The 24,051-nt window shown below is 38.3% G+C and overlaps 1 protein-coding gene across 1 annotated transcript; it reads right to left on the minus strand.

Moving 5' to 3' along the window:
* Nucleotides 1–6,290: 6,290 nt before the first annotated feature.
* Nucleotides 6,291–23,328, minus strand: eva1a (eva-1 homolog A (C. elegans)). Its single transcript, XM_041791949.1, has 4 exons — nt 22,782–23,328; nt 9,860–10,027; nt 8,007–8,363; nt 6,291–7,196 (listed from the first exon to the last, which is right to left on the minus strand). Exons 2-4 carry the CDS (start codon nt 9,954–9,956, stop codon nt 7,084–7,086), a joined length of 567 nt encoding a protein of 188 aa, XP_041647883.1. The 5' UTR covers nt 9,957–10,027; nt 22,782–23,328; the 3' UTR covers nt 6,291–7,083.
* Nucleotides 23,329–24,051: the final 723 nt, after the last annotated feature.

Here is a 24,051-nt window from a genome sequence, read left to right on the forward strand (position 1 = left end):
AAAAAAGAAATGTGGGAAAAGAAATTATTTTTGTGTTTTCATTTCATATTTTAAATTTTGCATTGCACAATTATGACTTCAGTCTATTATTTAGACTTTTATTTCATATTTTAACTTTTTACATTTATTTTTTTGATTTTTTGTGCGTATTTTGACCATTTTCAATTTATTATTTTGACCTTTTGTTTCATATTTTGACTTTGTCAATTTATTATATTCACTTTTAGCTCATATTTTGACCTTTCCAGGTTAAAATTTTGACTTTTTACCTAATCTTTTTACCTTTTCAACTTATTATTTCGACTTTTATCTCACATTTTGACATTTTAGGTGCACCATTTTAAATTTTAAGCCATATTTTGCCTTTAAAACATGATTGTGACTTTCTTTTTTATATATTTGCCTTTTGAAAGCAACTAATAAGTTTGACTTTTTATCTCAGATTTTGCGCCCTTTAACTAATCATTTTGACTTTTTAAATCTCAAAATCATTTATCATCAGTGCTAATTTTTCCCCATAATTTATTACTGGCGAAAATGAAGTTAACAGTTTGGTTAAATGTGGACCCTGTTAGGCCCTCAGGTTAGACCTTAATTCAGGATCTGGCCCCTTCTGTCACTGAGTTTGACCCCACTGCTCTAAGGCATCATCAACCAAACATTCTGCAGGCTAGACATGACTGCAGGCATACAGCATGACCATCCACTTAATAGTTGTAAATTCATCTTACTACCTGCCCCTTGGGTTGAATCTCAAATGCATTCACTTTGTTCTGTGATTTTGGTGACTGTTTTTACACAGTTCATTCAGAGAGAAGTCAGATCCCCTTCACTTTTCCAATTTTGTGTTGTAGGCAGATGGTACAGATGTTAGAAAGTCAGTTTTATTCTGATTATTCACACTCAGTACCCCATCATGACAAAGTGAAACAGAATTTTAGAAATGTTTGCAAATTACTGAGAATAAGAAACTGAAATATCCCAGCAGCCCTCCACCAATCTTGACTTTATGGCAGAGTGGCACAAATGCCAAGTTACCTGCATGCATTTTGCACTGAGGAGAGACCATGACACGCATAATCCAAAATATGAGGTACTTTTTTGCATTTGTGACACATTTGGACAGTATAGCTGAAAACAAATATCCATAACTGTACATATGGGTGACATGGTGTGGCCATGGAATAAATTGATCAATATGCCAGATAGCAGACTGACTAAACAAATATTTAACTGGGACATGTCCAATAATTACACCTGGGCAAGAGAAGTAGCAAAAATATATAAGGCTGGTCTCCAATATATACAGTATATAGGAAGAAATTAAGGTGTCATGTCAACCAAATCAAATCAATACTTTTTGAGAAGTATAAACAAAATTGGGCTGAGGAAGTTTTATGTAAACCTAAATTAAGAACTTATAATCTGGTTAGAAGAGTTTACAGTTCAGAGCTTTATGTCACTCTAAACTAACTAGGGCTCCGAGATCTGTCTGTGCTCAGCTCAGATGTGGTATCCTTCCTCTTGCTCTGGAAACAGATCGCTTCCATGCTGTACCTGAGGAGGAGCGAACGTGTGTGTTGTGTGATTTGGGTGAAGTTGAAAATGAAATGCGCTTTTTATTCTATTGTCCTCTGTATCACAGTCTAAGATGTCAGTTTTTCTGTAAAATGCCTGCAGAGTGTCTGGATTTGTTTTCTATGTCTGATGAAGAAAGACTCAAATTTTTGTTTACACACAAAGGATTTCAACTTGCACAATTTGTGCTGAATTCTTTTCAGCAGAGTAAGAGGACACTTTATGTTTGACTAAAGCTGCTGTCTAATAACGAGTGTAAGGTCTAATTGCCAATGAGCAACATTTTGTTAACATTTAATTTGTTTCTGTCTGATATGTACTGTGATGAGTTGCTCTCATCTTTGCTTGATTGCTCTTATTTGTTTTGTATTTCAGTGTCTTGTAAGCCCATGAGGGCTTGACACCTCTCTTGGTGTATGGCACGATGAAATAATAATAAATAAAACTAAACTAAAAACTAAACATAGAAGAAACAAAATCTCTGAAATCTTTTAGTGTACCTTATACAGAAATGCTGATGATAGCTCTGTCATTTCACCAGTTTTCATACTTTGAACCGGTGGTACAGTATGTATATCATACAGGAGTTTCCAAGCACAGCAGCTATTTGCCAGGCTGATCTGCCCTCTCACTGTTTCACTACATTTCTACAGGTTCTCCAGATAACCGTGTCTTGAGCAGAGGTGGAAAAAATTAATTATTATAATATAATATGCGTATAGCACTTTTAAAAACAAGGGTTTACAAAGTGCTCTGACATGTGAGGGCAAACACAAGAACGAAGCAACAAAACTCAAATAAAAGACAATGACAACAGAACAATAACACCCAACAACATCAGCAGAACTCAAACCATTTAAGAACCTCACCAAAACCTGATCAATATTTCAACATCATGAGACATCAAGAACCCAGACATGCTGCTGCATTATGAACCAGTAGGTGGTGGGAGAGGGATTTATGGTTTAAAGGAGTGAATTACACTAGCCAAATCAGGAAAAGATGAAGGCATTAATGAGTTTTTCCAGTTCCTGTTCTGGTATCAGATAGGTTGATACCGAAACCAAAAGGGTCATGGTATCAACCTATCCAATACCTACTGGACCGGATTACAGCTCAGATTTTATTGCATGAAAGGCAAGAAAAACATAACGGGATTTGTGTGATTTATGAGTTAAGTTACACCAGTTTCCTTTTCGTATCCCCCTGGCATCTTAGAAAGACATTTCTACGATCTTCTTTCAGCACATTTTTTCTCTCAAAAGTGTCGATTCAGGCACCATTTAGGCACCAGCACCATATCAAAAGCATTGATTCAGCATCGGTATCGGAAATAACCCAAACTGTACCAACCCTATTAGGTGATGGTACACAGTTGATGGAAACAAGATTTTACAACTGTTTTTATGTGTGGTTCCAATGAGAGATTACTGTCAAACAGGACATAGATTTCAGGCAGTGTGTTTAATATTTCCTGCCAGGGGATCAAAGTGGCTATTGATGGAAGAGGAGAGGTGGAGATTAAACAATATTGTTTCAGAATTTGAGTTGTTGAGTAGAAAGAATTTTTGTGCCAATTACTGTCTTAAAAGAATTTGCTAAGTTACTCACTAATGGTTAACCGGTGGCTTATTTACCCTTCAGTAACCATTAACTATGCAAAATGTGTCACCCAAGGTTGGCCATCAAAGCTGGGCTTGATTCACAGTGAAGACGATCTTAACTTGAGTTTTTACGAATCTAACTCCTCCCATGCTTCACTTTGAGTCTAAAGTACTGGACTGCACTGAACATGAGACATGCAACCATAAAGAAACATTTTCTGCACCAAGAACAGAGTAAAGCTAAGTCTTACCAAGTGATAAATATCACACGGCATATGTGTAATCAAATTAGTGAATTTCATAGAGCAAACATTAAAGCAACAGCATTTTATCTGCTGATAATACTGTCATGATGATCCATTTAAAGGTGATTATCTGTAGTTTTCTAGTTTAATGGGAGTCTGTTAACAGCTGACTTTGTGGCATGTGTGCTACAATGGTGCCTGATAGACTCAGAAATTCTGCAGTAATCTTGATGAAAAGTGTTCAGGACACCTGCTGTTCTCTACATCAGCACTATTTCAGCATTTACAGAAGGGCTCTAGTACAATCAGATAACTTTGTTGGACCTGTCACTTCTTCAGTTTCTGAAATGTGCATAGACTGCTGCTGAGATTACAGCCCCTGCTGTTTCCCATTTAAAGTTCACCCTCAGGCTTTTACAAATTGTATTTAGATGATAAAATGTGGACTTAAGAGTAGAGGCTGCCTGATGAGCAAGGCCTCCCTGTGTACACCAGGGGGAGTCATAATCATAAAATTGATCATTCTAACACTACAAATGCTACAGTCATTTCAGAAACACCACTGCCACAACAACAGGTATAGAAGTCCTGGGCCCTCATCATGTTGTAATTTTCTATCACTATTATACTGTCTAGACTGCAGACACTGACAATGTTTAAAGTTGCGATTATATTTGTGCACTCTAGTAAGTTAATAACAATAATAAAAATATCCTTTACTTATATAGCACTTTTGAAAATCATATAGTTCCAAGAGCCTTTATGAAGACAGTAATGATAACACAAAATAAACGATAAATTATGAGCAAATGTATTATAAAGGAAACATCTTAAGGCATTAAATACACCTAAATAACTGTAAAGTTCTAGATCTCGTTTGCTTGCTAAGCTTTTGGTTAAAATATAACCATAGATTGATCACTGAAATAACAGAGATGATATCATTTTGAAACAGATCATATTGATAAGTATCAAAAATGTTGACAGTCTTACTCAAAACTATCAGTTGACAGCAGATTTGTGTTGTTTTGGCAAAGACCTTTGGGTGTTTTTCCTCTTTGTACTTCTGAGCTGCTTGATGAATGCTGCTGTTAATAATGGCCAAACAATCATGTCCCATGGTATGATTTTTTTTTTAGCTGAGCTGTAAGCCAGCGTGTTTATTAATGTCTGCACAAGTGCACTGTTGCAGCTGTTAATCCTCATTAAATTCCCAATTGTGGTTTTTCCTTCCACTAGGGTTGGAGATGGGCAGATTACTGCTGCATTTGGTTTATCATTATAGACAGTGCATTGAATTTGAGGGTTTTTGAATAGGTTCTATGCAGATGACGCCACGCAGCAGCAGAGAACACCCCTTGGGAGGCAAAAAGTGATTCTGCATTGAAAAATGCTACCAAAAATGGCCCTGTTTTGAGCTGTTTACAACTACAACTATTCAAAGTTAGAAAATATAACATTCTTAATTCTTAAGCTACTTTTCTGTCATGAAAGTAGGGAAATATGTATTTAAAATAAATGAATAAATAAACTGAAAAACGTCACTGAGAATCAGCAGCAGGCAGGAATGAAAAAAGCCTCGGTCTAAAGCCTGGATATGCAATGTCACACAACACTCATGTATGGTCCGTTTCTACAAAGCGGTCTGGTTTGGTTCCTTACAGTTTTGCTGTGGTTAAGCACATTAAACTCTGATTATGACTGTGTTTCTTCAGCTGATGTCCGTCCATCCTTGCTCGTTGTGACGGGAAATATGTCTCTTCTTATGGATCCAGATCATTTGACTCAGCTTGGTAGGAGCAGGTTGTTTCACTCCCAAACAGCTCTTAATTTGGTACCAGTTTGGTTTTTAAAATGTGGATTAAATCTATTGAAGGATGGAGGAAAAGAAAATGGCAATCAAATGGGAGCTAGCTTCTGTGGCTAACATCAAAGCTACAGTGTGTAATATTAAGCAAAGTTGCATTTAGCTAAACAAACTGGTAAACGTGAAACATAATATTTATAAGTAGGCCTATTTAGTGTTTAATCACCTGAATCAAATTTTTTTGTTGTAATTAACTCAGAATAAGCCTTTCATTCATATATAGGGAGGTCCCCTTCCACGGACGCCACCATCCTGAATTTTTGCATTTCAGAAATGGTGCATCATTACAAGGTTTATTCAACTGATAGTACATCGCCATTTCAATTAAAAGCATATTTGTAAAAACAATGTTTTTTTTTTTTGTTAAAGGGGCTCAGCTAACCTCTTAGCTCAGGACAAGACTCCTCAAGACTCTTGTCTCCCTTCATTTGTCTAGAAGACAGTAAAGAGTCTGCAGGAGTGAGTAAATTGTGATATTATGTGCCTCCACACCGGCTAAATCTGTTAAACTATGGGGGAAAATGTGGGTGTCATACTCAATGTATGCAGAAATTTTCTGTTGATAATTGTTGCAAATGGGCCCCTTTAGAGCTTTAAGGGGCTAACTTTCCTCTGTTCCCATTAGTTCCTATAGGTTGTTCCTCACTACCTGACCCCCAATGGATATTCGGAATCACCTGATTGCAAACATCAAATATACAATAGAAAAGATGCAACAAGCCGAAGATGTTATGCCCCTCTACCATAGTGCCTTGTTCCTTATGAGCATTATCTATCACTAAATAGTTCCTCAAACTCAAATCTTTCAAATCCCTTTTCCAGCCACTTCTGGTGTTCCCCAGGGTTCTGTCTTAGGGCCACCTCTGTTTATCATTACTTATTTTTGGCCAAAATATATTAACAGAACTCTGCAAATTCTCATGAGAGAAGACCGTTACAACATATAAAGCATGCCTAAAGACACAGAAGAAATATGAGTCACTGTGTTTCATTTTAATAAACAACTTTACTCAGTAACATGTACAGAAACAATGAAGTTTATTCTTTTTTCAGCTTAGTAACACATAAGCTTAAGAAAGCTAACATGATCCTTCAGAACATGATCATTGCTATCCTTTTGCGCAAGAACGATACGCTTTGTCAGGTTTGACCTTTCATTTGTTATCTACAAGCACAGCCATTTGTGTTTTTAAAAGTGTGCATTCACCGTATCTTGGGATGCTGAATAACAGCAGAAATAGCACCAGTATATGTAAATCCATTTAGCATCAAGCTAATGTGTCACCCCTCTTATGTTTTCATTGTTCTGTGTGATTCCTCTTCTGATTGTCGTAACATTTCAAACAAAAGCAACAACACATTTACTATAAGTGAATTCATAAACGTTTGAACAGCTGTAGCATTTCATCCTCCACAGTTACACACGTACTTCCTCCATTCTGGCTCCATGTTTGTTAAAAGCACCTGTGATAAGATATAAAATCCCTTGTAGAGTCTTTCACCAGCAGTCTTCAGATTTCCTTTAAATCTGTAGTCACATACCACATTATATGTGGCTGTTTTTTCGTGGCAGAAAGAAAGTCTTCTTCGGTTTCATCTTCTGTTACAGGACTGAGCCATAACGAGTCATGGTGACCACTCCGAGCAGTGCTGTCAGGAATGGTTTACTCTGTTTGTAGCACTCCTGCGTTGATGTTTTTCTTGCTCATTTTATCCAGTTTGTTCACCTTTGGATTAACCTTTCACCCAGCTTCATGTCCTTCTGATGTTCTGCCTGTTTGTCAGTCAGTCAGTAATATCTGTTGAGGCTTTGAGTGACTGTACTGATGTCTGGCTGGCCGTTCATCCAGATCTCCCGGAGAATCCTTTCACGCTCTTCTAGCCGCTGGGCCCGATCTAGCTCTATATAACACACACACACACATACGCACAGAAAGAGGGTTAAAGCACACCCATACAGCGTCCTTTTATATAAGCATCAAAGTTGACAACTTGACATCACTACAGAGAAGATTTCTATTTTTAAGTATGACCGTGCGTGTGTTGGGGTGTGTGTGACAGGACAGTTGAGCTCAGAGATGTGATCAGTCTGTGGGGGAATAAAGATAAATGTGTACTGACAAGTTTTCAGGCGACACCAAAACATCTAACTGAAAATTACACATGGTGAAGCCCCTGACTTTTACATTAATTTATCCAGATGTGATTTTTTTAAAACTGCCCTTTAAGGAGTTTATGTCATCATGATTTGTTCCCCACAGAGAGTTTTATTCTGCTCAATCTACAGCCTGGTTGTTCTGAAATGTTGAGTTCAACTTGTCTTCTTTTTTCTAATTTGTGCAATTTAAGCCTTTCAGTAAAAAGGTTAAAATTATAAAGAAGCAGAATGACCCCTCTCAGAGAAAGACATTGCTACACTGTTATTTCTCATGTATGGAAGCCTGAAGTGGACATATTTTTTTTTCTTATTTGAAATGTTTTGGGAGATCTAATAACCTTAACTGAAAGCTTGTAATAAATCATTTGTGTAATGGAAGTGTGGTTGCAGCATTATCAAATAGTTTGCTGAGGCTGTAGTGAAGGGGCTTAGTTTGAGATCTTTTCATAGGGGCCAGAATTGTCTCTGACTGTTCTCATGCTGTATGAATCAAACTGATTGATCATGGTGGTCACAACACTGTGCAGTGGTCTGTGTGTTTCAGTGAGAGATACCCTCGGCTGATGTGAACATGGTGGCGTGCAGCAGGGCTCTCTCAAAGCGTCTCCGTCTCCGTGCAGACAGGTCAGAAGTCTCATCCCAGTCCTCTAATTCGCTCTCCCCGGAGGGCCCCGGTCCCCCTGAGGGTACCACAGCCATGCTGTCTGGATTATTGTCTATGGCCTGGTGGTGCGGACAGTTGTGATGGCGACGGTGATGATGTCTGTGCCTGTGGCGACGGTGAGCATTTTTAGTGTTGCCATAGTGACAGTCTGCTCGACAGTGAATCTGGAAGACGATGGCACAGAGTGTGACGAGAAGGCCAATGCAGACTCCGCCCAGAAACACCAGTGCTAACCTCTCAGGCTGGTCTGAGAAACACAGACAAGGAGAAAATACTTTTCAACTGATCAAAGATTTAATAAAGTCACATCAGCAACCTGCCGCCTTCTCCTCCTGTGAAGAGATTTTACTTTCTGACTTCAGATTGTTGGTGTTGCTTCAATTTTCTATTATTCAAATTAAAAACAAGATTGTCTATTGCAAATCATCTACCTGAAGATCAAATTTGATGTCTAATTTTTTTTCTATTTGACTGAGAAAACAGTCCTGAGAATGCCTGGTTAAAAAAATACAATGAATCCAACTCTCAGACAGTATTACTTTATGGATGTTTTACTGCATAATCAGTGTGTCTCAGAAAGCACACCAGTGTGCCTCGAGGCAAGTCTTGATGCAGTGGGAATTTTTGCAACTTAATGTAATCACTACAACTATACAATAATTAAAGTTATTTCAACATGTTTCACAGAAGCTATTTTGCATGGCTGTGGATATGTTGTGCTTTGAGATTTTGTCTCAATCTTAGATTGATCTTAGTAGATCTTGGTACCCTGACCAAAAAAATGTGACACTCAATGGCATAAACAAAAGTATATTCAGAGATATTCTGATACCATTCTTCTTCCCCATACCCATAGGTGGAGCGAGGGAGTGGCTATGGGGCATAATCCCTAAATCTTCCAGGACTGTTAAAATCATGTTGCACAGTGTTATGATAGAAAAAATGCAAAAAGAAATAAGCAATAAACAATTGGACCTGTGCAAGGGAAATATGATTCTTAAAGCCAAAACTAATTTAAAAAAGGATCTTTTTTACCTTTAGGAATTTAGGCACTCACTTATCTTCAGCTTAGTGTTTTCCTGCCTGACACTAGCTCTGCCTTTTTGTGATTCGGGATTCTTGTCCTGCCTGCCAACTCTCACTTGACTACAGCCATTCATCTCAGATTTTTAACAACACAGTTCTAACTTCTCTGACTCTGTGCCTAATCCAGTTCTGAATACATGACACTAAGTCCTGATTAATCGAGCTGTAATATCTGAATGACATAAACAAAACCTAATTAAACCCTCTGCAAGAGGAATTACAACATATAACATCCATTAATCTAAGTAGCTGGTATGTGGCCACCATGAACAAACAAAGTAGCAGGAGAATGTCTGGGCTGCTTGACAAGTCAGTTACCGTTAAGATGTGAGATTTAAAAAAATGTTTTTTTTTTCCTTTTTCCCTCTTTAAGTTTGCCATTGAACTTCTTTTTTAAATCATTTCCACATTTGAGGTTGAGATGTCATACTGAATATCATCACTACTATGAATACGTCTGGCACTAGTGTGCAGCCTCCAGCCTACGACTGAACCATGTGATGTGTGCATCACTCACTTTCATGTGACGATGCTTTATTACTGCTTATACTCAGCTGAATTTGGCTGGTAAATTCTGGTCTCAGTTTCATTCACTGACTCTCTAAGCATATTTGATCCCACACAGTTAACATGACAGATTTGTCTGATTGAGCTTACCTGCTATAAAGGTGTAGGCTGCCAGTATGTTGCTGATCATTGCCATCTCCTGGGAGCCCACCTCCAGACTTGGGCTTCCTGTCGTTGGAGTGGTCATGATTTCACAGTGAGTTGATCTTGTTGTGTTGTCCAACGGAGGTCAGCAGAGCTCAAACTTCATGGCTCCACCTAGATCACAGGTTTAAGGTGGAGGAGGAGGAGAGGAGGAAAGGAGAAGGGGATGAAAGAAAGGGAAAAATAAGAGCTTACTCTAACAAGAACACTAAAACAAAATGTACCTTTAAATGCAATGTTTACTCGATGCAGGTTTTTATTAAATCAACAGGCTTTCTGATTCTTAGATCCACGTCCTAATAGTGAGGTGCACTTAAAATACACTCCTTTTAAAGATAAACAATCAATCATTTGTATTCTTTGATGGTTGATGCATCTTGTCAGGAGTCAAACATTAATTATAGCATACCTGAGAAAGTTTAAAGTTTACCCCTTAATCTAAACATCACTCCTCACCTCCCTCTTGTTACAGACACGCCTGAGCTTAAGGCTTGCAGGCTATAAAAGCAAAGGTTTTCATTCTTCAGACAAACTAGCTGCATGCCAATATTTAAACACAAAACAACACAAATAGTAATTACTGCAAGCGTTCACAATCAAAAAGCATGCTTTATGCATGAATACTTTTCAGGAGAACAAACAACAAAACACACATGCTGCTTTATTTACAGAGAAAAAAACACACAAAGTGAAAGATTAAGGAGAATTGGCTTGAAGTCGAAAAAAATGAGAATAGAGATTGCAAAAGGAGCTGTAAAGGCTCCTATAGATGAGCTTTATATAGAAAAAAAGTCTTTTCTTTGGTTGTTCAATATTAATTTATTAATATTTACAATCCATTTAAAGCTGTATCACAAAATAAATATATACTCATTTAGATTAAACTTTTGGGGTTTGGTTCCTCAGCATTAAAGCAACAACAATAAAAGCAATGGTTAAAGCAATTACATGGTTTCATATGTACGGATAATATATGTAGTGTTTAACGTTTTGCATGTGTGTTTGGGCTGATGCTGATGCAACTGGCATATCATTCATGGTCTGATACATCCAAATAATTGAAATCAGGTGTTCTAATCACTTTCATGGCCACAGGTGTATAAAATCAAGCACCTAGGCATGCAGACTGTTTCTACAAACATTTGTGAAAGAATGGGTCGCTTTCAGGAGCTCAGTGAATTCCAGCGTGGTACTGTGATAGGATGCCACCTGTGCAATAAGTCCAGTGGTGAAATTTCCTCGCTCCTAAATATTCCACAGTCAACTGTCAGTGGTATTATAACAAAGTGGAAGCAATTGGGAACGACAGCAACTCAGCCACAAAGTAGTAGGCCACGTAAAATGAAGGAGCGGGTTCAGCGGATGCTGAGGTGCATAGTGTGCAGAGGTCGCCAAACTTCATGTGGCCTTCAGATTAGTTCAAGAACAGTGTATAGAGAGCTCCATGGAATGGGTTTCCGTGGCTGAGCAGCTGCATTCAAGCCACACATCACCAAGTGCAATACAAACCGTCAGATGCAGTGGTGTAAAGCACGCCACCACTGGACTCTAGAGCTGTGGAGATGTGTTCTCTGGAGTGACGAATCGCTCTTCTCCATCTGGCAATCTGATGGATGAGTCTGGTTTTGGCGGTTGCCAGGAGAACGGTACTTGTCTGACTGCATTGTGCCAAGTGTAAAATTTGGTGGAGGGGGGATTATGGTGTGGGGTTGCTTTTCAGGAGCTGGGCTTGGCCCCTTAGTTCCAGTGAAAGGAACTCTGAATACTTCAGCATACCAAGAGATTTTGGACAATTCCATGCTCCCAACTTTGTGGGAACAGTTCTGGGATGGCCCCTTCCTGTTTCAACATGACTGTGCACCAGCGCACAAAAAAAGGTCCATAAAGACATGAATGAGAGAGTTTGGTGTGGATGAACTTGACTGGCCTACACAGAGTCCTGACCTTAACCCGATAGAACACCTTTGGGATGAATTAGAGCAGAGACTGAGAGCCAGGCCTTCTGTCCAACATCAGTGTGCGACCTCACAAATGTGCTTCTAGATGACTGGTCAAAAATTCCCATTAACACACTCCTAAATCTTGTGGAAAGCCTTCCCAGAAGAGTTCAAGCTGTTATAGATGCAAAGGATGGTCATATTAAACCCTATGGATTAAGAATTTGATGTCACTTAATTCCATATGCGAGTCAAGGCAGGTGAGCAAATACTTTTGGCAATACAGCGTATATGGCATATAGTTAGAATATAGTTTATATAGTATAGCAGACATATACATATAGTAATATACATATAGTTACCATTCTTTTTATTTTGAGAAATTTAAAAAAAATACATAGAAGCCAAAAGCATGCATCCTATCATTTAATGTGCCATTGTCCTATGGTAAAAATAATGTCTGGCTGTTTTCTTGAGATCTGGACTTATTTTCTCGAGATTGTTATGTGTGGGGTCATTTACAGTGAGCAAATTATAGCCTAATGAAGCTACTGTTCCATATTTAATTCATATTGCTCCCTCTCTATCTCTTCCTCCTTTTTCCTCTATTGATCAGCTGTTTATGCTATGGAGGCTTCTAAATGGCTTGCTTTGCTCATGATACTCACAGTAAACTGGCAGGTTTCACTGATGGTGAAGTGAGACAAGATGATCTGCATGAATCTGTGCAGAGCCTGAATGATTTGTTCTGTCTTGCCACATTCAGAGATGACATGACATTTACCTTTCCATTTAGTTTTGAAAACACTGCTGTATGCCATACATTCATCACCATCTGTTCTGCCCACAGCATCAAAGTGACAGGACTTTTCTCTATCGATTGTTATGATTACAGTTAGTCCTCCAAACTCTTCAGACACATCATAGCAACTGCCTGCTCTTCATGGTAATGGTTAGCTCTTAACACTTAATCTTATTACTAAAGGGGTTGCAAGCTGTTCTAGCTGGACAATTAGACTCAAGTATTTAATAAAACCCTGTAATTAACCTGATTTATATACTGGAATTCATCTGAAAATAGCAAAACTTCAGCAGAACGGATAGAGTTTTATATTTCCTTTGCATGGATTTCACAGCGATCACAGTCCGGCAAATCTTTCTGCTTTACAAGGTCATTCTAAAACCAAACAAGTTGAAATTAAAATAATCAAAATATTTCTCCTCACTAAGTAAAGTTTTTAAGTAGTGGAAATAAACTTTTTAGGCTCAAGTTAAAATACATAATTAACATGTTTCTCAGCCACTACATTTTTTTCCCCTGATTTCTTTCACACACACACACACACACACATATATATATATATATTTTTAACAATCATGACGCACAAAGTTTGCTATGTTGTTAGACTATGTAAGAAAGACTGAAAGGTACGCTTTGATCCAGTATATGCTCTTTCACCAAGTTTAGTACATCGCCTTTAGCATGTTAAAGTTGGTTCCCACAGACCAGACTTCTCCACCTAAGTCAGTAACTTCACTCATGGTGCAAAAGTGTCTAATGTTCAAAGGCAAGTCAAGATTGAAGGATGTTTGATAAATAATTTGAGTAAAAGGACAAAAAAAATACTTACTTAAAACTAAAAATGTGTTCTATTCACCCAGCTAAAATAGTTTTTTGGATCTTTAATTTAACACAACTCTTCTTCCTACAACCTTTTACTGTTTGGTCTTACAGTGTGGGATACTTTTCTGGTGATCCAGATGAATAAGCTGGTCACCAGACCATAAAAGCCTTTGCTAACTTTACCCTCTCTGTTGAGGTAAGTTAGGAATATTTCTGTTTGGGTTTTTTTTCCCCGATTTCGAAACTCTGGGGAAATTAAATACATAAGCTTGAGAAACCAACCAGAAATCCCTTATTATCATGAGAAAATGAGGTTCAAAAAAAGGATGGATGCATGTCTGCCTAGGGCTTCTGTATTGATTTTAGATGAGCATTCAGACTATGTCATGGTTTTAGTCTTACTCCTCATGACAGATAGCACAGCAGACCTTCAAAAACACAGGCAAACAAAGAGAAGAGCATTGAGTCCAATTTTTTAAATCAGTTGTCAAGTCAGTCACTGTTTTGGTTTTATAGATTTAGATCAACCACTAGGGGGCAACAAAGAGCCATGAGCCCACTGAAAACAACTGAGGAACTCTGGTTCCTCTGTGGGTCATAAATAGATTTAAATCAAGATGGAGCTGACCTTGCTTATGGACATAAAAAGAACGTCTTAATGCTCAGTGACTGTAAATGTCTCCCTTTGGCACAAAAAAGCCCACTTTCAGTCAGCTCAGTTTATGATAAACACTGGTCTGAAGAGTGTTGTCTCCTTTACTCAGTTTAGAAGAATTCATTTGTACAGTCATCTTTAAAATATGAGGATATTTTTAGGCATTTTGTCATGTTCTTGCCCTAGGACCTGAACATGTTTTGTTTTAGCTGATAAACACATACCACACCAACCACTGGCAACACTAACTTGCAAAAATCAGGTTAAGTGTAGGGTCTGGATAGAGAAAAACACTTCTATACAGTATTGTGTCTAGACATGTAGAATCACACCCAGACTGCTGGAAGTCCCCCACACACACTGAGGATTAGATCTTCTGAGTATCTATTGATGGATCTGATACTTAGATGTACATTATCTTATATAGTGAATGATCTTTAATGCTACATGTTCAGACTGTCTGATGGTAGACAGGTCGTATAAGTCCTGGAGAGGAGCCAGGATGATCTCTCTTTGTCTGGAGGGAAGCAGAAGTTCAGAGTATAAAACGATCAGGGCTTTCATCAAGCTCTGTTCTAACCTGATGTATCAAGCTTTAGAGCAGCTTTAAAACACTGTAAGTGAATACCTTTTATGATGTTTCTAGCTCTTGGAATTTTGTGTATGGTTCATCTTAAAGAGTTTAATCAATTAATTAATTTATTTATTTATTTATTTATTTTTTTTTACATTTTCACTGGAATAACCAACCCCCTCTGCTTCTGAGGTAAGCGACCCCCTTCCACAACAACAACACATAAACAACACAAAGAAATGCAATGCTTTAAAAATTAACAGCACTTTTTATAGCTTTTATTTTCATTGATAAAATCCCAACAGGAAACAGCAGTTCTGACCAACGGGTCTATCCAGAATTAATGTATGCAAATTTGAATTTCACAACCTTGGAGCAGATTTAGCACAGGTGGCTTCTAATTCTTAAGGACTTTGGCTCCATACTGCACTTGTCTTTTAAATGATGGTAACATCTACCCATAAGGTGTCTGTATTCCACGTATTTCCACGCTCTTGTGGAAAAGTTGTGACCTGTACATTCACCACGCTATAAAATAATAGTCATGGAACATTACGAGACGGAGATGTTTTAAAGCTAAAGCAAAGCCGGAACTACACTCCAGACATGGCTGCTGCACTGTGTCACTCCGCCCGTTGGTTTACTCAAGAAATAGTTCCAAGTTTTATTTCATAGCATGGTGAATGTACAGGTCACAGCTTGTCCACAAGAGCATTTTGGAGTTGTTGTATTGTGTACTTGATGAGTTTGATGAGGGAAAGCCGGAATACCGTCTGCTTACATTGAGTTGGCACAGCAGGTCCGAACTCAGCAGCGGCGATCTAAAAATAGCTTGCACCAACAACTGACAGCAACGAACCTATTACTTAGACAATAGGGATTATGGCAATGGACAAATTTGCCAAAATGTTGAAGTATCCCTTTAAGATTGAGACTAAATGCAAAATAGCTGCCAAGATTAACACTTCTATCTGCATCAACACCCATCTATGCACCTTTAATGACAGATATTATTCCAAACTTTTTTTTCCATTTCATCTTGTACATGTTTTGGTACGATCTACCTCAAGTAACCTATTCACATCTCAGCATTGTATTTATCTATAATCCTTTCTTATCACTGCACTGTTTCCTTTTTGAGTAGCTGCATTGCTCCTTAGAAACTGGGGTCAGATTCCTTGTATTTGTACACAAACTTCAACAAAAAGCTGACACTAGTTCACTGTGTTCCTAAAACAAAGAGCTATTTTGCCTCTTCTTGCTCTTTCTAAATCTTTGGTGGTGTAACATCTGTATTTGTGCTCTAACGTGCCCCAAAAGGTTGGAAAGCACTGATGTAAATTTTTAATGCACCCCCCTTAGCTTTACCTGCACAAAGTGAAGAGATAACAGGTGACTCAGAGCACTGAGGCTTTGCATGTTTATCACGACATGCTGTATATCTAATGCTGTGTTCATGTGAATGCATGATGTGTTTGGACTGACTGAGTTATACCGCTCCAGAAATAAACCTGTCTGCATCAGCTGGTCCAGCTGTTCATCCCCCACCATCACTCTGCTTGTGTAATATCCATGCTACTACAATACAGAGAAACGCTTTCTAAGCTAATCCAAACCTGCAGACATTCAGTATCTGTACCACTGTAACACTGAGCTGATGAATGTCTGTACATGAGTGCCATTAGAAATCAGTCAACTCTGCTGGAAGCGTAGCTCCATAATTATACTGAGAATTTATAAAGCCCCTTAGTGAGAAATATATTGGTGACACTTTCCTGTAATGTCCTCGTCGACTTTCAAATCTCCCCTTCAAAACAGAGTGGGGCTCTTTAAATGTTAGTGTGAATCAAAGTGCAGACAGAGTGGAGCAGGCTCATCAGGACCCTGGTTTTCTCTTTTCATAACTTATCAATTTCCTGAATGTTTTGATTTCCCAAGATATCAGCTTTAAACACGTCTCATTACGTGTGCATGTGTTCTCACCGGCTGTTTATGAGCTTTCCCCCACATTACACCCTTTATTAAAGATTGAAAACAGGCTTTATTACTTCATGAGGGCGGACCTTACTACACAACAAACAACTGGAAAAGTAACCTTATGAAAAGATGGGCTCTAAAAACTAAACATATTTTAGCCTGTGGGCTAAAACTGTGCAGTAAAGGGGAAAGAAACGGCATGATATGGGATAACTTGAGTAGTAAAGATGGTAAGATTTGGCTTAAAAGTTTAAAATTTGAACATGGACATAAAACATGGATGATGCTCTCAGAGAAGATCAAACTGACCTCAGTGGTAAGGATATTTCTGCTGTCAATTTTTTGTAAACCTCTTACAACCTGAGCCGTTTTGAATGCATTTTTAGTTTTCCCACTTATTTGGGTTCAGTAAAACCTGATAAGTTTAAAAGCTCATCCTTTTCTTTGAACATAAATTGATTTTGCCCAAAAATGATGTCCAATAAAAACACAAAAATTTCAAAGAAACTACGTAATATTTCTGTGAAAAATTATTTAACATATTTTTCTTTAAAAACATTAAGTACCCCAAAATTTCTTTAATTATTCCTCAAACAGTTCAGTAAAAGGTTTAGGGTTATCTTTATTACAAAAGCTAACCATCTCATTTAAAAAAAAATCCCCCATAATTCAATGTAAATTGCAAGATTCCATGAAAATTACAGAAATTTCCCCAAATCTCAAAAAGAAAAAAAAAAATCCCTGAAAATTCCTCCAAAACTCTGGAAATTACAAAGGACAACCCCCAAATTCTCAATCAAATTCCCAGAATAACCAAATAAATTAAATTCCCCACATTTCCACAAAAACACCTAAAAAATTCAAAGCAATTTTCCACTGAAAAAAAAAATTCAAATAATATCCCCCAAAATTACAAATACTTTTCCCAAATTAACATGAAAATGCCTGAAAAATATCCTGAAACATGCAAAAAAAAAAAAAAAAAAAGTCACTGCAAAAGACTCCAAATGCAAATCTCCAATGAAAACAAACAATCACAATATTTTCATGAAAACACTTGAAAATTCTAATTCTAAAAATTCTAATAGTAAAAATTATTACTGCAAGGTAAAAAATGTAATGCTTTGTATGTGCATGCAGAGTTTTAGGAGGATAGAGAAAGCACAGTGAAAACATAGTTGAAAAGCCCTTATGTGGACACACATTAATATGGCTGACTTAATTTTTTGGTAATAACAAGTACATTTTGAAAATTTTCTCAAGATCTTGTCTTATTCATCTCATTATGTCAGGATAACAACACTTGTGGTTCTGGACAATAAGTTAATTTCTTGACATCTCAGCTCATTATCATAGGCAAAACAGTTTTGTTATCCTAAAATAACAAGGAAACAGGCAAAATGTGCCAATTATCAGGGGATTATGGTGTAAATAAAATGCACTGATGTATGCCCACTTGGGTGCTTCTGTTCAAATGTGCATTTCCCCTGTCACATTAAAAAATGTGTCAGCCTCACAAGATCATCAGCATAAAAACACACCTCACATTACAGTTTGTAGACGAACATAACAGCAATTAAAGCGATGCCTCTATTTAAAGAGTAGAAAAGGGAACAACACGACAACACAACCTCCAAGCAATTCTAAATCCACCGACTGTCAGGAGCAGTTTGTGATGTTGGGTGTAAATCCTGCAGGACGGGACTGCCCTTCTCCCTCCTGCTCTCTTACTTACACTTGCTTTCTGTCTTTTGGGTTTGACAATTTGGGTTACCGTTAGTTACAGCAAAAAGCATGCCATCATGTCTTTTCAGATCATTCATAGTTGATGTTTATTAATAGCCTGCTTACTTGTTTTGCATTTTATGAATCACGCCATGTTAAAAAAAAAAAAACAGCTGTTTTTCTCACGACAGCTTATAAATCTACAGAAACAAAGAATAAAACAGATCAGTGTCACAGCAGGTAAATGTGATGGAAAATCCTGCCATGATTTACTATCAGGCGGCTGAACATCACAGTTACATTAGGACAGTAGCATGAGACATTTGGCCTGCAGCCAACTCATTACAACGGGTCACACCATCCAACAGTCTAGACAACAGGAGCTGTTCACACTATGATACAGCGATACACTGACGGTCCATCTATCCATCAGTCTGTCCAGGCATCCAACCATCCATCCATCCATATATCCAGGCATCCAACCATCCATCTATCAATCATCATCCACCATCCAACCATCCATCCATCCATCCATTCATTCCAACATCCATCTATTCATCATCATCATCATCCACCATCCAACCATCCATCCATCCATCCATGCATCCAACCATCTATCCATCCATCATCATCCACCATCCAACCATCCATCCATCCATCCATCCATCCATGCATCCATCATCCACCATCCAACCATCCATCCATCCATCTATCCAGGCATCCAACCATCCATCTATCATCATCATCCACCATCCAACCATCCATCCATGCATCCAACCATCCATCCATCCATCATCATCCACCATCCAACCATCCATCCATGCATCCAACCATCCATCCATCCATCATCATCCACCATCCAACCATCCATCCATCCATCCATTCATTCCAACATCCATCTATTCATCATCATCATCATCCACCATCCAACCATCCATCCATCCATCCATGCATCCAACCATCTATCCATCCATCATCATCCACCATCCAACCATCCATCCATCCATCCATCCATCCATGCATCCAACATCCATCCATCCATCCAACCATCATCATCCACCATCCAACCATCCATCCATCCATCCATGCATCCATCATCATCCACCATCCAACCATCCATCCATCCATCCATGCATCCAACTGCCCATCCATCCATCCATCCATCCATCTAAAGACCAACCCAAAAAAAAGATAAATACAGCAATTTATAAGCCTTGTGATGTTAATAAATGGTTTAGATAGACTGTAAATTGTGTGGTTTTGAACATTCTCAACAGAGGTAGAAAAAGTAGACCATCCCATGATGACTACTATTAGTCTATGATTAATAACTGGCTCGAATTGCAAAAAAGAAAAAAGAAAAAAAAAAAACAGTTGGCTAATGTGTATTCGTGGTACTTGTGTGGATAAGGCAGTGGAATCACATTTTTTGCAGCCCATAAAACTTTCACAGGTGACAGTGACATAATCATTCAGGCATGAATTTTGTAGATAAGACCTTCATCAATATGATATGAGTTTTTGATGAAAGCAGACATCTGAGTGAAATCTGGTCTAAACATAGACTCTGAAACAATGTCTCTAAATAGACACTAAAAAATAGTTACTTTTGACCCAGTTTGAATGTTTATCCAGTAGTGGCAATAGATGTCCATCAGGTATCTTTTAAATGTTTTTGAATTAAAAATGCTCCCTGGGTATCAAAAAATGTTGAAGGTGAAGGTATCTGTCAAAAACAGTCAAAGCTCAGTGATGCACCTCTTTTTTGTCTTATATATGAGCAACAATGCATAGACTGATTCTTCCTAACTTCATTCTCCCTCTGTTGGTAACGTATCCACTGGCAGTAATGTTAAATAATCTGAACTATAACCTTAGTAAAATAGTAGACTGTTGTTTATAAATTTCAGCTTTTGAACTGAAAAACTAACAAATCTCAAGCTAAGCAGGCACACCTGCCTAAAACTAATTTAGTCCGATTCAGTGTCTCTCGCAACATGAAATATGGGGAATACTGAGTTCATTGTTAAAAATACAGACTGTTAAAAGATAGACAAACAGCCTCTACACGGTGAGGCATTGAGATTTAAAGCTCCTCCTGCTGATTGGCTGTAGTGTTAACCTCCTCCATGTTAACAGATGGCACATAGAGCAAACTTTAAAGTTTGACATTATGTCAAATGCATTTTTTTCTTAACCTTGGTTTCTGTTGTGACAGTTACAATCAGGCTGATTTATGATCAAGTGTTTATATTTCTGAGAAGTTTAATTGATCCTTTTGATTTAAAAAGACTTAAAAAAAAAACACTACAATAAAGTCACTGCACTTTCCATAAACCTGAGTGTCTGCTCCAAATTAACAAAAGAATCTGTTCTGCTGTGGATTGTACTGACCTGCTCAGTTTGTCAGTTAATGTCATCATACATCGGGGCATTTTTGCTTTATATTTGTACAATGCAAAGAGATAGAAATGCATTGTCCATATTTATATACAGTTAATGCTGTTTTAACACATTGCCTATTTAACTCAATGGGCCATTGGATAAAATTACTGATCAACACAGTTACAGCGTGTCAACCTTTTCAAGTGGTAGTAGAGGACTTTCTCTTTAGACTGAGACAAACAATTTTCTATAGTTAGTTTTTGGTACATTTTCTCTCGTTTTTCCTCCGCTACTCTGCTAGTCTTGTTGCAATGGCTGCATTTGTCAACAAGGCTGTCAATAATATTACAACCTCAATACGAGAAAAGTTGGAATTGACATCTGATGTGTCTCAGTTTCAACATATCAGATGTTTAAACTGAGACCTTTTAGCATTTCATGAAAACATTAGCTCATTTAGAATTTGATGACAGCAACACATCTCAAAAAAAATGTGAACAGGGTAACAAAAGGATGGAAAAGTAAGTGATACTAATAAAAAACAGCTGGAGGTGCATTTTGCAAGTAATTAGGTTAACTAGCAACAAGTCAGTGACATGACTGGGTATAAAAGGAGCATTTTAGAGAGGCAGAGTCTCTCAGAAATAAAGATGGGTAGTAGTTCAATATTGTACAACTGGTGGAACAATTTCAGGAAAAAACATCCCACCATCTACAGAACATAATATCATCAAAAGATTCAGATAATCTGGAAAAGTCTCTGTGCACCAGGGACAAGGCCAAAGGTCAATACTGGATGCTGGTGATCCTCAGGCCCTCAGGATTTTAAAAAAGGCATGATTCTGTATTGGAAATCACTGCATGGACTGCAGGAACACTTCCAGATATCATTGTCAACACGGTTCGCCGTGACATCCATAAATGCAGGTTAAAGCTGAATCATGCAAAGAAGACGGCATATGTGAATACAATCCAGAAACTCTGCTGTCTTCTGTGGGCAAAAGCTCATTTAAATGGAATGAGGCAAAATGGAAAACTGTTCTGTGGTCGGACTAATATTTGAAACTCTTTTTGGAAACCATGGGCACCGTGTCCTTTAGACTGAAAAGGAGAGTGGCCAGTCATCAAGAGAAGCTCTAAATATTTTAGCTTCACTATCAGGTGACTGTTTTTCGTCCATCTTAATATACAGTCTATGGAAGTATCTATCAGGTTCTGAAGATGCATTAAATTTTCCCATGTAACTATTCAAGAAATCAAGTTCACAAACTTCCAAATGTTTAACTTTCCTGGGATGAACTGGATGCATCAGGTTTAACCCTCAGAAGACATTCAGACAGCCTAAATAGGTGTTTCACCACAAAATAATCCATGCAGCTTTTTGGATCCATTTTTTAAATGCAAGATCCAACCTATAACAATGTGTGCAATTACTTTCCCATCCTTTTTTTTCCTTGAAACTCATCATCATACTATTTTTCCCTCTTTGTCTGCAGTCTGGCCAAACACTTATGAGGCACAATAGCTCCTTGTTTTTCTCCATGAGGTTAAGAGGACGGTATGGTTCCCTCCCCCCCGTTTTGGGACACACACATTCACTCACAGGGGAGAAACTCAGGGGATCGCAAGCACTCTTTGCACATATCGTCCACACGAACTCATCACACTCTGAGCGTATTTTTTCCCCTCAGTGTGCATGTAATGCTAATGCAATGTGACATAGGCCTTTCACTGCTGTTGCACCGTTACTATCTAACATGACCTGAGGAGAGACAGAGGAGCGCAGTGTGGACACAGAATCAGACAAAATAAGGAGAGAATTAAAGCAGGAGAAAGTAAAGATACAAGGGTAGTAAGAGATATACATGGGAAGGAAAATGAAGTAATCCAGCAAAGAAGTACATTTCAGATCATCATCACTGACTTACACAGCATGAGCATCGCCACAGGATGTTCTCACCATGCAATACAAACACACTGTTTACACTTACATTTCATTAATGCTGGGGTCCCATCTGGAGTGTGTTTACTCCTCTCCTCGTGACTTGCCTCCTCCTCTCCTCTCTGCTCTGGTCTTCTCTCTCTACTCGCTGCTCCTCATCCCTCTCATCTCCTCCCCTCCTATCTTCTTCTCACCTCTCACTGAACTAAAACGGTATAATTATAGGAAGTATAAATCTGCTGGCTGTCAGATTGGCCCATGTAAACAAGCTCCTTTCTCCTCTTCACTTTCTTGAATGCTTCATTCATTTTCCCCCTCAGATCCTCTTCTTTCTGTCATGCAGGAGCAGCAGGAGGTGTGTCGCTCCAGCTGGAGTTTTATGTTATATTCCATTTTTAGTTTTCCCAGGTTAATTTCCACACAGAGACAGAGGTCAGGTCTTCCTCAGGGCAGAAATGTGACATGAAAGACCCTGACAGGTTGGCGAAATCTCTCTCTTCTCTCTTTTCCAAACGTCTGCATCCTCTTCTCTCTCTCTGGCTCTGTGTCTCCCTCATCCCCTCCTCACACACGCTCTGGCAGGAGCACTCACTCAGTCTCACACACGCACATCGCTGTAAATGCCCCTGCCTTCCTGGTTTCTCTCTCTCTTCTTTCAGCAGTGGGAGGAGAGAGAGAAGAGTGAAAGAGATGAGAGGGAGGGACAGAGAGACAGAAAGGCAAACGCATGAAAAACACTTTCATTACATATAAAAATGGAAACTGAATTTAATATCTGATAAATGCTCATTAGTATCAGAAGAGTTTATCTTTTTCCAAAACCAACAAAATCAATCCGACAATGAACCGCTGAAACAGATGTAAGCAAAACAATTTAGAAAGCAGCAGGTATAGGCTAAATGGTGACACTGAATACCAGTGAATCAGTGCTACACAAATGGAGTATTGTTATTTGGTTAAGCTGTGTTTGGAAATTAACCCTTTCTGGGCTGGTTTACACATAGGCTGGTTGATCACATGCCTGATGTTGTTCGTTCTTGTAACTTGAATTGTGTGTTCATGTGTAGCTCTGTGTGTGCCTGACTTCATTGGGAACATGGGGAAGATGTCTAAGAGCTTAGTCAACAACTTTAAAAAAAGTCACTCGATAGTGTTAATGAAAAATTTATTAGCAAACCTGTCAACTTTGCAAGTTATTTTTATGCTGATTATGCAACAGGAAAAAGCTGAAAACCTCCTGGGTTGAGTCTGATGCTGAGAGACTTATCTAGGTTAAAAGCCCTCAACAGGTAAAAGTTAAAAAGAATGCAAGGTGTCCC

The sequence above is a fragment of the Cheilinus undulatus genome, linkage group 1, assembly GCF_018320785.1.
Source record: "Cheilinus undulatus linkage group 1, ASM1832078v1, whole genome shotgun sequence".
In the NCBI taxonomy this organism is placed as follows: Eukaryota; Metazoa; Chordata; class Actinopteri; order Labriformes; family Labridae; genus Cheilinus; species Cheilinus undulatus.